Consider the following 16473-nt stretch of genomic DNA (forward strand, 5'->3'; position numbering starts at 1 on the left):
CCAACAGAGAGTGACCCAACTTAATGTGTTTTAAGAGTCTGTTTAATTATTTAATAATTTTGTTTTATGAAGGTTTACAATTAATACTGTGAATTAATTGCACTAGCAAAGTGTAACATGCAGTGAGGACGGAACGTTTGTTAGCTCTATATAAGGAGCGCAGCTTCGGTTCCCCTCAGTTACATTCTGGAAAGAAAAGCAACACGCATTGCTCAGTCTTTATCCCTGTTTATAGAGCGTCGCAGTCCCTCCCCCTTTCAGAAAAACGAGTGGCCCAGGAAATGAAAACCCAAATGCATTCTTCCATAGGCATTTCCAGTGTTGGGGAAGTTACTTTGAAAGCGTAGCTTGTAAAGCTACAAGTAGCTCACCATGGCAGTAGCTTGATCAAGCTACATAGCTACCCCTGGATAAATGTAGCTTGTAAAGCTACAGCTACATAGGAAAAAGTAGCTCAGCTACTTTTTATTTTTCAGCGTTAAATTGAGAATGTACATGCGGGAGACCCCTCCTCCCCTCTGGGAGACCCCTCCTCCCCTCTGGGAGACCCCTGCTCCCCTCTGGGAGACCCCTCCCACCCTGCTCCCCTCTGGGAGACCCCTCCTCCCCCTGCTCCTCTCTGGGAGACCCCTCCCACCCTGCTCCCCCCCTCCCACCCTGCTCCCCTCTGGGAGACCCCTCCTCCCCCTGCTCCCCTCTGGGAGACCCCTCCTCACCCTGCTCCCCTCTGGGAGACCCCTCCTCCCACCCTGCTCCCCTCTGGGAGACCCCTCCTACCACCCTGCTCCCCTCTGGGAGACCCCTCCTCACCTTGCTCCCCTCTGGGAGACCCCTCCCCACCCTGCTCCCCTCTGGAAGACCCCTCCCACCCTGCTCCCCTCTGGGAGACCCCTCCCACCCTGCTCCCCTCTGGGAGACCCCTCCTCACTCTGCTCTCCTCTGGGAGACCCCCCCACCCTGCTCCCCTCTGGGAGACCCCTCCTCCCCTCTGGGAGACCCCTCCTCACCCTGCTCCCCTCTGGGAGACCCCCCACCCTGCTCCCCTCTGGGAGACCCCTCCTCCCCCTGCTCCCCTCTGGGAGACCCCTCCTCCCCCTGCTCCCCTCTGGGAGACCCCATCTCCCCTCTGGCAGACCCCTGCTCCCCAAAATTGTAGCTTGTAACTTGAGTAGCTAAGCTACAAAAAATGACCCAAAAAGTAGCTGAGCTACTTGACGAGGTACACAAATATGAATGTAGCTAAAATACCACAAGCTACAGCAAAATGTAGCTAAGCTACGTAGCTCAGCTACATGTAGCTTAATACTCCCCAACACTGGGCATTTCTTATTTAATTTATTTAAAGACCTTTTAAGCGCCGTACGAACTCTTGTCGTGACAAATCATGACAACACACACAATTTTTCGGGCCAAACAAATAATTACAAAGAAGAAAAACAACAAAACAAGTGTTGTAACCTGCCGTTTTTTTCTACTTTCTAATTCTTTGTTTGGCCCGAAAACTTTTGTGTGTTGTCATGATTTGTCACGACAAGAGTTGGCTTCGTACGGCGCTTAAAAGGTCTTTAAATAAATTAAATAAGAAATGCCTATGGGAGAATGCATTGGGTTTTCATTTCCTGGGCCACTCGTTTTTCTGAAAGGGGGAGAGACTGCGACGCTCTATTCAGGTTCAGTTTTATTAATGAGGTACTCAGCAGCCTTGAGACCCGTAACAAAGGCTTGTCATGTCAGCTGTCAATCACTCAACTCAATGAAGGCCAATGGAAGACGATTTATTGGGCTGTAAAACAATATGCCCATTTTGACCTATTTTGTTTTTCTTGCAAATTATTTGATGCTGCTGCTTTAGATTCTACCAGCAGAGGCCCACAGCAGAGCATACCCTGTTCTACGCAGGGTATGGCAGCATCCTGGGTTCTAAGGCCTTCAGGAGGCTGAAACCCTGTACTGGCATAAGCCAGTTGGATGGCCTCCTGCACAATCCACCGGGAAAGCCATACTTTAGTAATAGGGTTTCCTTTAGCTCTGATACCCCATGTCACAAATACCCATAACCTTCCTGAAGGGAGATGTCTTGGTCATATACAGTCTGAATATTTCATATCTTTTGTCAGGTGTGCGCTGTGAACAACAAGTGTGACTCAGCCTTTTTACACATTACCACATTTAACCAGACAAGGAAGGTAAAATATATATACAAGGAACAAGGAACAAGGAACTGAAAAATTATACTCTGGGAAATCGAAACAATAAAGTTCCTTTAAGGACAGTTCCGTGAGTGCTGGTATTCTCTTGTTTAACTGGTTCTTCCCAGACCCAAGACATTAAGATGAATTGCAGTCGTGACTGCTTCCTTGATTTAGATGCGTGGTGAGACGAGAAAAAAGGACGAGACGAGAAAAAAAAAGCGACAAGAAATAAAAGACGAGGCCCAGGCCGTAGCGTAACGGTCTGGGCACCGGACTGGTAATCCAGTCGCAGTGTGCCGCGGGTTCGACTCCCGGACCCGACACGGCATTTACTGCATGTCATCCCCCCATCTCTCTCCCGTTTCCTGTCAGCCTACTGTCTGTCCCTTCAAAAATCAATAAAAGGCGTAAGCCGCAAAAACATATCTTTAAAAAAAAAAGAAATAAAAGACGAGATGAGAGAAAAAAGACGAGACGAAACGAGACGAAACGAGACGAGAAAAATAAGACGAGACGAGAAAAAAGATGAGGAGAAAAAAAGACGAGACGAAAAAAACTAAAGTTGTCCTTTAAGATGTAGTGTACCTTAGTGTTTTTCCCATGGTTGTCTCATCACTGGGTTTGATCAAGCTAGAATTTTTGGAATTTGTTTCCTGAGCTACTAAAACAATGCAGCACTATCTTCTGTGGCAGGTATAAACATGACATCCATGGACAATTATAGTTAGATCACATTACACACAGAGTATTTCTTTCTTCATATTTGATGTGTGAGTGTGTGTGCGTGCGTGCGTGTGTGTGTGATTTAAGTACTCTGGTTTATAATAAATACATTTTATTATTATTATTATTATTATTATTATTAGCAGCAGCAGCTCAAAAAGACAAAGACAGAGTCGTACTGGTCGACCCCAGTCATGATGGTGGTGACAGTGAGGAGGTGGTTGACTTGGAGGAGGAGGAGGTGGTCTTGGATGAGGAGGAGAACGGTGCAGCATTTGTATTATATTGCTTTCTTTTAGTTATTGTGTTAGAATGTAGCACAATGTTACTTGTAGTACAGTATCCGAGTGTGAACTGTGCAAAAAGTGAAATATAACCAATATTTGATTGAACTAATCATACTTGTTTTCACCTTAAGATGGAGTGATTTTCCCATGGTTGTCTCAATACTTGGTTTGATCAAGCTAGAATTTCTGGACTTTGTGTCCTGAGCGACTAAATTTTTTTTGTGAAAAACAATGCAGGACTGTCTTCTGTGGCAGGTATAAACATGACATCCATGGACAGTGATTTTAGGTCACTGTAGGACCTAAAGTTACCTAAAGTGGTCCATGGACAACTGGTGGTCCGTGAAGGTATTGCATGTGGTCTCTGACCATGAATTTAGTATTGTAGCAAAGTGAAGATTTTGTATTTTCTTCCACGGAACAATGCACTACTCTTGGCGGACGAGGAAGTGCATAAATGTTATCAGTTACTGGGAAGTCTGAGGTTAAGAAATTCCACAGAAAAGGGAGTTCTCAAGAAGGGTGCAGTCTACCAGCTTACCTGATTGAGTCATCATTATTAGGAAATGTGCCCATTTGTCTGCTCTATCAGTACTGTATCAGTTAACCTGAGTTTAATGGGAGGATGGATAAAGTAAGAGAAGTGTAACCATGGGATAGGAATAGATCAGTGGTTCTCAAAAGATATATCTTTTGGCTCTGGACCACTCGTATATTTCAGTTAAATAATGCCTTGGCTTGATACAATTTGTTGCACGTAGTATCGTGCAATGAATGAAATCAAGCCCTTAACAGTCATGATTTAATTTTAATCTTTATATTAGCTATCAATTCAAATATTTTCTTACATTTGATGTTTAATTTCAATCTTTTTTATTAACTATCGATTCAAATATTTTCTTACATTTGATGGACTTTTGAAACACTGTATTATTTAAACATTTAAATACATCTAACAAAGACATTTTATTTATATTTTAAAACATTTTCCCATGGACCACCTGGCACCTGCAGGCCTATTATGCCATGGACCACTAGTAGTCCGTGGACCATCTGTTAAGAAACAGTGGTATGTATATATTGTAATGTAGTAATGCAATAATTTCACATTGTATACAAAGATGTCCTTGTGTTCCTGTCTGTCTGTCTGTCAAAAAAAAAAGGACTGGTTTACACCTTGGACGTCATGTTGAAAAGTGGGCTGTTCCTCTTAGAGGTGGGTGAGTATAAAACGTCTGCACGCTGTGTGTAGTATTAGTATCACTATAGTCACTGCCTGTCAGGATGTGTGAGGCTGGGACCAACTTTCACTTTGAGCTGAGCATCGACCACCATGAGAACCCAGAAGAACATGAGAACCCAGAAGAACATGAGAACCCAGGACCAGTGAGGATCACCACTCCAGATCCACATGGTAGGGATGATCCAGGCACTTTAATATTTGTGCAAAACTCCATGTAACCACGTAACCCATTTGTGTTTTGTAATTACTCTTTACTCTTTACTCTTACTAGTCATTAAGGACAAAAAAATGCCCCTGAGAAACAAGGACTATGATGAGCTTCTACAGATCTTGATAAATGGTCTTCCAAAGACAAAGGATCCTAAGAAGATCATTATAGTGGGAGCTGGAATGGCCGGCCTCACTGCAGCCAAGTTACTGGGTGATGCTGGGTATTTGGTAGGTGAACCTTGTTATGATGTTATTGTATCATTGTGTTACCTTGCGTTGCGCAGTGGTGGAAAGTAACTAAGTACATTTTCAGTACAATTTTGAGGTATTTGTACTTTAATTATATTATAATATATTCAGGTTCAGGTTCAGGTTTATTTGTCATGTGTATAGATACAGAGTATAAATACAAATACAATGAAAATGATTTTGCTCAGAGCACTCTCAGTCTTACATACACAGGACATAAACAACATCTATAGTGCAAGAAGAAGACAAAAAACAGGAAAAGAAGTGCAAGTGAAGTGACAAAACAGTGCATTACAGTTCAAGGTCAGCTGTTCAGCAGCCTGACTGCCTGGGGGTAGAAACTGTTACTGAGACGGGTGGTACGAGATTTGATGCTCTGGTAGCGTTTTTTGGAAGGGAGTAGTTTGAACAGGGTATTTGCGGGGTGGCTGGTGTCTTCCATGATGTGGGCTTTTTTCATACAGCGAGTGGTGTAGATGTTATGGAGACTGGGTAATTCTGTGCTGCCGATGATTTTAGCTGCTGTTTAAACAGTCCTCTGCAACCTATTGCAGTCCTGTATTATTACAATACAATACAATACAATTTTCCACTACATCTAATGATCCAAATTTGGACTTTTATTCTATTGCTCCATTTATTTGAATACTTTAGTTACTAGTTCCTTGTAGTTTTTGATTATTATTACAAAACATACATTAACCACTTAAACCCTATACACATTCAGCCATTTGAAAATAGCTGATCCACAAGCTCACAATGTGCCATGATGTGAACTTGTAGATCTGCTATTTTCAAAAAGATTTTCATACATTTGAATACTTGAAATGGGACATTCTGCATAATCTACTTTTACTTTTGGTAGCCTACTTGAAGTATACATTTAGATGCAAATACTTTTGTACATTTTGAATTCCAAACTTTTACTTGTAAAAGAGTATTTCTATATTGCAGTATTGATACTTTCATAAATAAATCTTAAGTAAAAACATGTGAGAAAGTCTTTCACCACTTGCGTTGTATTGCGTACCGTTGCGTTGCTAAATGACCACTTTAACACAGGTCCTCAATAATATCTAATAATAATAATAAATATAGCTGCAAGCAGCGATAAGGCGGGACCAAGAAAGAAGACAATACGCAATAAGAACAATATGCACAAAGAAGAATCACAGGCTGAGTTGTCACTACCTGGATTTGAACCAGTGACCCTGTGGTCCAAAGGTGAGAGCTCTACCGACTGAGCTATGCAACACAGTGAGTTGACTCATTCTAAACAGTAACATCATTCAGTATTCATATAGGTATTAGGTGCAGAAGAAGAAGTTTCACAAAACAGCAATATTCATTGGCTCATAAAAACTTAATTTTTCCACTTAACAAAAATGTACCACGATTATTTGTCCGTATAGGTCCAAAGTTCATTTTGATCAAAGATTCTGGGAGGAGATACATTTTAAATGTTTTTCATATAATTCAAAATGGCGGGTGATCTAAAGGTCAGAGGTCAAAAGTCAGAACACGAAAGTTGTTCGGCATGAGGAGACACATATGTGTATCAAAGTGTCATTGCCAACGGTCAAACGGTTTATGAGCTATGCATGTTCAAAGTTAGCTTTTTCAATTGAGTGCTATAGCGCCACCATTTGGCCAATCGTCATGGGCTTCGCATAGTCACCGTTTGGCATGGCCCTCTACCAGACTACCGCGTTTCTCGAAAACCGACTGCATGGTTCAGTCAGAACAGCTATTAACAGGAAGGAGAAGGAGAAGAAGAAAAAAAACACACAAAAACAATAAGTGACCAAAGTCACTACGTGACTTCTTGGTCCCTTAATAATAATAATACGGTAATTTAATTGTATTATATTATCCAAAGCCCTTTACATAGATTGTGCTTTACATTCACCCATTCACACACACACACACACACACACACACACACACACACACACACACACACACACACACACACACACACACACACACACACACACACACATTCATACACCGATGGAAGATGAAACCATGCAAGTCACCAACTTGCACATCGGGAGCAATTAGGCGGGGTACAGAGTCTTGCTCAAGAACCCCTCATCATTAACTCTGGGGGAGCCAGGATCAATCCGGCCACTCTACCCATGGTCCACTGCCACCTCATAATAGACAACAATGATAACGCCTGTGAAGAGATATTAAAGATACATGGGTGAAGTGCTCCTTTAATTGCGTTGTGGCAGTCCTTTGGCAGGGGTTGGTCACTGGTAAATGTAGACCCTGTAAACGTCATGTTCAGCTGTACTCACTGTCAATAATTGAAAAGATGAAAGAGAACGAAACGACAGAAACAAAACAAAACAAATCAATGAAAAATATGTTTTGCTGTGTTGTTCAAGGTAACGGTACTGGAGGCTAGTGATCGTGTTGGAGGACGTGTGCAAACTCACAGAAGTGAAGACGGCTGGTATGCAGATCTAGGACCAATGAGAATCCCCAGTTTCCAGAAGTGAGTTTATTGGATAGCTAGAAGACTAGTCATGAAATGCAGTGTTCCAAAGTACCGTCCACAAATACCATACAAATACTGTATTACAAACATATAGTTGAAGCACATTGACTCACTCAATCATGAATATATATATATATATATATATATATATATATAATATATATATATATATATATATATATATAGTATAAGGTTGGGTCAAAAATGATGCCAAGGTTGCGGATGCGGGTGGAGGGTGTAACAGTGGATCCGTCAATGTTTAATGAAAAATCTTAAATATAATAATCTTAAATACACAGATATAGGCTAATATTGTTATAATAATCTTCTTCACCAGAATTATGTTGGAGCTTATCAACCAAATGGATGTGAAATTGAACACATTTCATGAGACGGATAACAACACATTCTACCTGGTTAATGGAAGGAAACACAAAACTTCCGATGTCATTCAAGACCCAAACATCCTGAATTACACTCTTCGGGATGATGAGAGAGGAAAGTCAGCTGATCGACTCCTTGGAGAGGCTCTGAAGAAGGTCTGTAGAGACTCATACTGTATAAAGAATAATCACATTATCAGCTATAGGGCCACAAGATATAGTAATTTCCACTACTTAAAATTATTTGGGTTGTTGCAGGTTTCGGACGAAGTGGACCATCATGGTCTCCAAGCCACGATAAAGAAGTATGACCAGTACTCTGTAAAGGTAAATATAACTGTACTCAAGTATGCACACCAGCTAATGATTGATTACTAAGCTACAGTATCAACTAATCTAAAAATAATTTCATTAATCAAAATATCTAATTGAATTGATCATTTTCATCCATTTAAGTTTATTGAGTAAAATAGTTTAGACAACCATTTTTGTACTTTTGCACTGAGTAGTACTGTAATAAATCGCTAATGGGGTAATAGCTGACAGGACGTAATATTTCAAATATCAATATTCATAATTCATGATTTTTTTTCATAAGGCAGCAACACATCGCTCTTCCATGGGCTATAGACCGTAAAGCTTGAAGTAATATAGAACTCGGCATAACGGGCAACGGATATGGGATCTCTTAAATGCAATGGCACGTGGACGGGTGATTGGTTCAATTATTGTAACGCCCAAACCAACGGGTAACGGAGGTGTTTTAGGGATTTAGACAGGTAACTTTAGTGAGGGAACACCCCTTCCCCACTGCTAAATCCCCAAACAGCGTATTTAGAAAGATCAAACAAAAATGGAGCCCATAGCCCCAAAGGTGCAAGCTTATTTTATGGCATTTCAGCTCATTCAGCACCATGGAGAGGGCACCTTTTAAGTCCAGTGGACCATTAGAACAATGGGGAAATTTTTTGAATAACGAACCGTCGGTTTAATAGTATTTCAGTGAGACGTTTTTCGGATTACTGGGGTTTCTGAATAATGGGCTCCGGAATAACGGGCTGTTGGACCAATGGCAAGCAACCACTATTTAGATTTTAGAGAGTGAAATGGGATTAAGATGCACCTAATCAATTGCATTTTTATAGCGCTTTATAGTGCTCAAAGCGCTTTACAATGGTTCATTCATTCATATACATTGGGAGGTGAAGTGGCAAACAGTCGATGCCAGCGTCCTCACTTCCCACATTCAGACACCAATGGTGGCCTGCTCACACCGACCAACTCATTGGAGGCAATGTAGGGTTCAGTATCTTGCCCAAGGACACTTTGACATGTGGACAGGAGGAGCCGGGATTCTAACCGCCGAGTCGACCCAGGGATCATTGGATGACCTGCTCTACCTCCTGAGCCACAGCCGCCCTAGGTGGGATCACAATGTGTGCACACTGAGGGCAATCAAAACCCCCACATATTACACATATGGTGTGGCTCAGGTGGTAGACACTTGGGAATTGGTATAGGTTTTCAGTACAGTCCCCATCTCCACCCTTGTTTAGTCGTTTGTCAATGTATTCTTGATAGCTGGCGGCACACTTTTTGGCTTTGGCTTTTAGTTTTTTAATTTGGGCGTGGTGTTAGTAATGGGTATAAGGTTTTCAAAAAGCTGTGCAAACGTGTTGGGTGCGCCCCCAAAAAACTAGTCTCCAAAAGCCAAATCTTGGTGATTTCTTACATTTTCCCCCCTATGAGCACAATGAGCAGGTTGGTGCCTTGCGTGGTTGCCTCTGCCGTCTGTGTGTGTGTGTGTGTGTGTGTGTGTGTGTGTGTGTGTGTGTGTGTGTGTGTGTGTGTGTGTGTGTGTGTGTGTGTGTGTGTGTGTGTATGTGTATGGATGGATGGATGGAGTTATTTTCATAAAGGCACTAATAAATGCAGCATTTACTATTTATACCTTGAACAGGACTATCTTGTGACTGAAGGAGGGTTGAGTCTAGGTGCCATAAAGATGATTGGGGACATCCTGGATGAGGCTTCTCTCTTCTACACAGCGCTGACGGAAATGCTATATGATCAAAGCGATATCAATGACGATACTACGTAAGAATCTAGTTCCAAATCCTAATGTGCAGTCAGTCAAGAACTTTAACTGAACTTGACAAGTCACAAGATTACATAAGAGAAGACGAAGAGAGTATTGGTACTTAGAACCAACTTAACAATGATTCCAAGTCAAACTACCGGTACACTATATTAGCATTCTCATATTGTGGTATAGCTGCATGAGCAGTCGTCTGTAGGGTCTGTAAGGTCCTAGGTTTTAATCCAGCTGGGGACGCTGTGAGCGCTGGAGGCGTGTCTGTTCTCTCCTCCGCTTCATCAGCGCCCATATCCTAGGTGGAGTTGGCAAAACGGCATTACTGTGTGGAGTTTGCATGTTCTCCCCGTGTCCCCTAGTGTAGGTACCCTACAATAAACATGTAATACGTCCTACTGGGGAAACTCCCCCCTGTTGGGTGATAAGAAGCAGCCTGCTCACTCCTCATGCATTGAAGGAAGCATGAGCTCAGTTCGGCCTCTCCAGGTGGGCAGAGATTAGGCAATTAGCCCTTGGCTAAACCCCACCCCAAAAGCGATTGTCTAATGCCAATCCAAATAGTTTAGCAACTGACACTGTTGCTATAGGGTGGGCAAGATTTTGTCACCTTAGCCACCATAGCTGTCAATGCAATTTTGGATGGCTGTGTTATTGAACACATAATGAACACAGCTTAATGTCGGGAAAGTTACACAACTGACCCATGGTGATGGCAATAATACTAATCACCATAGTCTTACCGTACATTAGATGAAAACTCCTGTTGGACAGTTGAATGAGTTGGATACTGTTTCTACTCCTAACATTTCCTCATAAAGCTGCATTATGTGACGTTCCTGTTCTACCATACTCAATCTCCTAGGGCTGACATTTTAACCAATACGTCTGTGCTATTAGCCTATTACCCTGCCTGAATGTGGAGGAACTGAATTTTGACCTTCAGTTAAAAATGATTGGCAAACCAGAAACAGGATTGTGCCAAAAGTTGTGTCTAACCTAGACAAACAAGATCTAAATGTTTCGATAGAAGAGCAATTGTATAACTAAATAAAATACACAATAGAGAGGCTCTTAGACAAACAATGCAGAGAAGAGCACTTATCTTGGCCAAAAACAATTGTGTTCATTTATGACACAGCAACGCAGTATTACTTGTGACATTACCATTACCATGACTGGTGAAAGTAATAATATTACATAGACTTACAGGAGAGTTGAAGGAGAAGGAGGATGTCTAATCAAATTTATCTGAAAATCTTCGTAGTTAAACACAAATTTAGTAATCAAGTGCTTATCTTATTTAGCAAATAATGCCAAGAAATAAAGTAAGGTTTAGTCCTCCTTTAGCCTGTTTAACCAAATTAAAATAAGTTAACCATTACGTCATTATGATTCCCACAAAGATATTTGAATAACCATCTGTACGTTAGTTCATCATCATCATCATCATCACCTTTATTTATACTCGGAAATACAGTTGAGGGCAAGCCCTCATTGTCTCCACCAGGCCGAAGGCATGGGGGGAGAGTATGTTTTGCACTCCGTCCGTCCTTCCGTGTGTCCGTCCGTCCTTCCGTCCGTTACCAGCTAATCTCCCGATCCATGCCAACGACGAACCTCTGGCCCAAATATTCCTCAACGGCCTATTATAGCGCCACCATGATGCCGATTTAGGCAAAACACATGTCCGTTATCAGCTAATCTCCGGCACCGTTGGCCTGATCCATGCCAAACTTTGCACACACACTCCCTGGATGCCAACGACGAACCTCTGCCCCAAATATTCCTCAACGGCCTGTTATAGCGCCACCAGGAGGCCACAACCTGACCTGCCCTGGTGGAGACCTGTGCTGATTGGCACTTTATCTAGTTTTCAATGTGGCCGAGTTTACAATACACAAAATACAGTAAAAAAAACAATACATCAAACACAACATTATAAATCAGGATAAATTACAATGGAACTTTATACAGAACAACCATCAGTAAAATAAATCAATTGAAGCAGGAGCAATCACTGTGAAAAATGTTCTGGAGCTCAGTTTTAAATAATTTTGGAGTTCATTCCATTAAGTTGGGCCATTGACAGAAAAAGCTGTCTTTCCCAACTCTGTCTGGGCCTTACCTGAGGAACCTTGAGCCTTAAGAAATCACTAGAGCGGGTCTGATAGGTGCTATAGTTGATGCGTTCTGTCAAATATCACAGTGGTTCTATTTTAAAAAGTTATGTACGTAATGCAATGATTTTAAGTGGATTATTTTTACAAGATTGAAGAGGTTCACTAAGTGACTTTTTATCTGTTTTGTTTTCCTTTTTAACTAGATACTATGAAGTGACAGGAGGGTTCGACCTCCTTCCAAAGGCCCTACACGAAGAAGTCAACGCTTCTGTTCTTCTCAAAACCACAGTCAAGCGCATTGATTATTCGAACGGTGGCGTCAATGTGCTCGCTGACAATGGCACATGTCAACAGGTATTACAGGCAGACTTTGTCCTAGTAACTGCCACTGCCAAGGCCACCCGCTTCATTGACTTCCAGCCTCCTTTGCCTCTCAAGAAGACGTACGCCATGCGTCAGGTTCACTATGACAGCGCCACCAAGATTTTCCTCATCTTCAGTAAGAAGTTCTGGGAGAAGGATGGAATCCACGGTGGAAGGAGCATCACTGACCTGCCGATTCGCTTCATCTACTACCCCAGTCATAGTTTTGAGAACAAGGAGATCGGTGTCCTCCTGGCTTCTTACACCTGGTCCGATGCCTCATACCTCTTCCTGGGGAAGAGTGACGAAGACCTGAAAGAAATGGCTCTGAGTTCTTTGATGAAGATCCATGGAAATGAAATCAAAGATCTGTGCACAGGCGTGGTGGTGAAGAAGTGGAGTCAAGACCAATACAGCCTGGGTGCTTTCGCTCTCTTCACCCCCTACCAGCACGAAGAGTTTTCTGCTGAGCTGTTCGCCAACGTGGGCAGGGTGCACTTTGCTGGAGAACATACAGCGCTGCCTCACGCCTGGATAGAAACAGCCGTGAAATCAGCCATAAGAGCCGCCAGAAACATCACTAAAGCAGTGGTAGGTTTAATGGTGTATTACAGGGGTCTTCAAAAGGGGTTCGGGTCTTCAGAGTTACTGGGGGCAAATCTTTGTTTGATAGGATTATACATAAGAATGTATAACTCAAAACAATGCAATTACTGAAGAAAATGCCAGTAGGCAGTACTATATTCAGTCTCTGTTTGTTACAGGATACGTCCATTTATTATTATTATTATTACCCCCATTATTATTATTATTATTATTATTATTATTAAGGAGTGGACCAGAGCTATGAGTTTACTGTCAAACACAATCCACTGGCTGAGTCTGAGACGTTTTACCTTACATGGTTTTTGTTGTCTGCTGTTGCATTAATCATCGCAATGGAGATTGTGCCTGGACTCCCTGGAGGCTGGTCGCAACCGTGGAAGGCAGATCTAGCTGTTCAGCACATTTGTGACGTTGTGAGTATAGATACAATATGACAGGATCAACTGTTATTTCATTGTTAGAATGACATGATCGCCAAATGAGACTGGGCTACAAAACGGTTTTTGACCAGGTGTATTGTTTAATCATATCATTCGTATGTACAGATGAAGCGGGAAACGGGGAAGAACTACACAGTTTTCCAAGCCATTTTCTACAGGACCCAGATTGTAGCTGGAAGAAACTATCTCATCAAGGTAATGAACAATAGCCTTTAAACTAAATACATTGGGGGGAAACTCAGAATCAGAGTAAATTCCAGTGGTGGAAAAAGTACTCATACAGTATCTTTTACTTAAATAAAAGTACTGCAATGTAAAAGTAACTTAAGTAAAAAGTAAACATTTATTACAGTATTGGCATTAAAATATACTTAAAGTAACAAAAGTAAAAGTATGCAGAATGTCCCATTTGGCATTTCACAAGGTATCATACAGTAGCCTAATATAAAATAAAATAGCAGATCTACAAGCTCACAATTCATTGATGCCTTGTGACTTGTAGATCAGCTATTTGTTTTTAAATAATTATTAAAGTAAAGCTAAACTAAATATTTGCCTCTGATAGTAGTGGAGTAGAAGTAAACGTATTTCAGGCAGACAACTCACAAATAGATTTACCAATATTTATTACAGAATGAGTAACAAGTGTGCATATGATATTTGACTTGGCGTTCGGCTCTGCTGGATTTCTCCCTGCTCGGCACGATTAAGCAACAACATAAAACATAAAGAGCAGGGAGATAGATATACAATAACCCCCCCATGGGGAGCATAAATAGCAGAGCCCACAGGTGGTGCTGGGGTGGTGGTGGTGGTGGGAGAAAACATCACATACAACCGGGAACCATGAGCAGAGGAAGTCAGGAAGAGCATGGAGTCTAGTGAGCCTGCCCAATTGGTCAGCTGACTGCAGCATCGGCGAATGACGTATGAGACTTGCACACACTTATACGCCCACATAGTAATGCAGCATGTTAACCCCTTGAGTATAGAATGCGCCTTTGAGCATAGCATGAACCCCCTTGAGGTTGTCTGCCTGAACTAACTACGCAAGCTTCGTCTCATTACATTGGAAACACTCAAGTACAATTTTTTGATTTACTGAAGTAAAGTAATGGAGTAAATGTACTTACTTTCCACCACTGTGTAATTCTCTAGTTGAGAATATAATAGAATATCATTATTTTATTAGTCATGTCCATTCATGTTGAATTTCCCATGGACATTTGATTTCCTTACATGATGGAGAATACACAAGTCAAAGAGCTGGAGCAACAGCATAATATTGATTGATTGATTGATTGATTGATTGAATAATTTATTGACTTGGTCCAATTATTATTACTACTATTACCGAAATAAGTCCTTGCGGTCGTGGTGGGGTAGTCACTTGACTAAGGGGAGGAGCGTTCATTTCCTCTCCCTTTGTTCTATACAGGGACACATTGTTAATACAAATTGTATTGTATCTTCTTATCTCTCCTGTAGGTTCATGTTGGTGGAGCAGATTACGTTCACATCCTTGTGTTTGAAGCGCTCCTGTGTAATGGAGGAAAACTGAGCCTGGAAGGTGTCCAGACGGGCAAGACCCGTTACGACCCCTTGGAACCTTTTCCCTAAAATTGCATATAAGCACTCCAGTGATTATATGAATCACTTCTCATATTCCTCTATATCTGGATCTTTCTGCTACATTATTCAGCCATGTTAACTTTGAATCTCTTTACATACAAGGTTTTACTGTCACTGATGAAAATATATGTCTATATCATATCATAGTAGGATAAACTGTTTTGTTATAAAGCATCCTATAAGAACAATGTGTCATTGATGGTTCTAATTTAACCATTTTAATGGGAGTACTTTTGATCAATAACTAAATAATGTAAGTCCGGACCAAAACCCTTAAAACTATAATATATCCAGACAACCAGAACAATTTATACTATAGTTATTATATAACCCCAAAGACATAATCGTAATAGTTTAGTATTATAGAAATATAGGACTGTCAGTCAAATGATCAAATGAATCAGTGTGTTTGTGTGTATATATATATATATATATATATAAATATATATATCGGGTCAGTGACGTGACACCCCAAAAAAGTGTTTTTTTAAAACCTTTAAATAACAGGAATACAAATGATTTACTTTTGTTCTACTCACTCTCATCTTTATGGAAACATATTTTGTTTTTAGATATTTTATTGGAATCAGAATTTATTCAGCATTTTGTTGTACTTGTGCCTAAAATCGTCATATGGTGTGACATGACAATAATTGTTTATAAAATGAAAATGGAGTACAACTTTCTTAAGTTGCTCACTTTATCAAAGTCCTTTATCATAACTAACCTGTGATCCACTATAGTTTTGTGAAAATGTATTAAATCTGTATATTATTTTCGTAATCAACACTCAATGTGAGGCCCATGTTATCGGTCTTTCAATATATTTTGCATTTATTGTGACAAAACTTTCTCTAAAATTACACAAATATTTGTGACTCTTCCTTAGACTATTTGCTATGTAATCCATAAACATTAATGGTTTCATCATTAATAAAGGTATGCTTTTTTCACTATTTGGAACGTCACACCAAATTATTTAGTGTCACACCGTATGATCATATCTTCATTTTTCAAAGCAAACTGTGTTTTAACCTACTTATTAGTGAGTACTGAACTTTACAGATTGATTAAACAATTACTCAGGAAAAACAGCAACAGGAAAATTGCTTTAACATTGAATAACATGGCAATGACTGAATAAAACGAAATTAAACACAATTTATTGTGGATAGTTGCAGATTTTAGGTGAAAATGTTTAAAACAAATGATTAAATGGACAAAAGAAACATGGGACTTTGTTATTTATTGCTATATCTGTAGGAAATTACAGTTTGTATCATATGGTGTGACAAAAAAGTAATATGGCGTGACAGGAAAACAGTCACACCATTATGATAAAGTGTCACACCATATTACGTTTTCTGCACTTAACATAACCTTGAGGCTACTAGCTACACATTAGCATGCTAACAACATGC

At 40.6% G+C, this 16473-nt stretch overlaps 1 protein-coding gene across 1 annotated transcript; it reads left to right on the top strand.

The window, feature by feature from the left end:
* Positions 1-4486: 4486 nt before the first annotated feature.
* Positions 4487-13462, top strand: LOC310862065 (L-amino-acid oxidase-like; the record flags this gene model as incomplete). Its single annotated transcript, XM_083769802.1, has 8 exons — positions 4487-4616; positions 4717-4883; positions 7301-7410; positions 7751-7952; positions 8055-8123; positions 9757-9893; positions 12215-12965; positions 13442-13462. 8 exons carry the CDS (start codon positions 4487-4489, stop codon positions 13460-13462), a joined length of 1587 nt encoding a protein of 528 aa, XP_083625928.1.
* Positions 13463-16473: the final 3011 nt, after the last annotated feature.

This window comes from Protomyctophum parallelum (genome assembly GCF_964188405.1).
Source record: "Protomyctophum parallelum genome assembly, chromosome: 7".
Classification (NCBI taxonomy): Eukaryota; Metazoa; Chordata; class Actinopteri; order Myctophiformes; family Myctophidae; genus Protomyctophum; species Protomyctophum parallelum.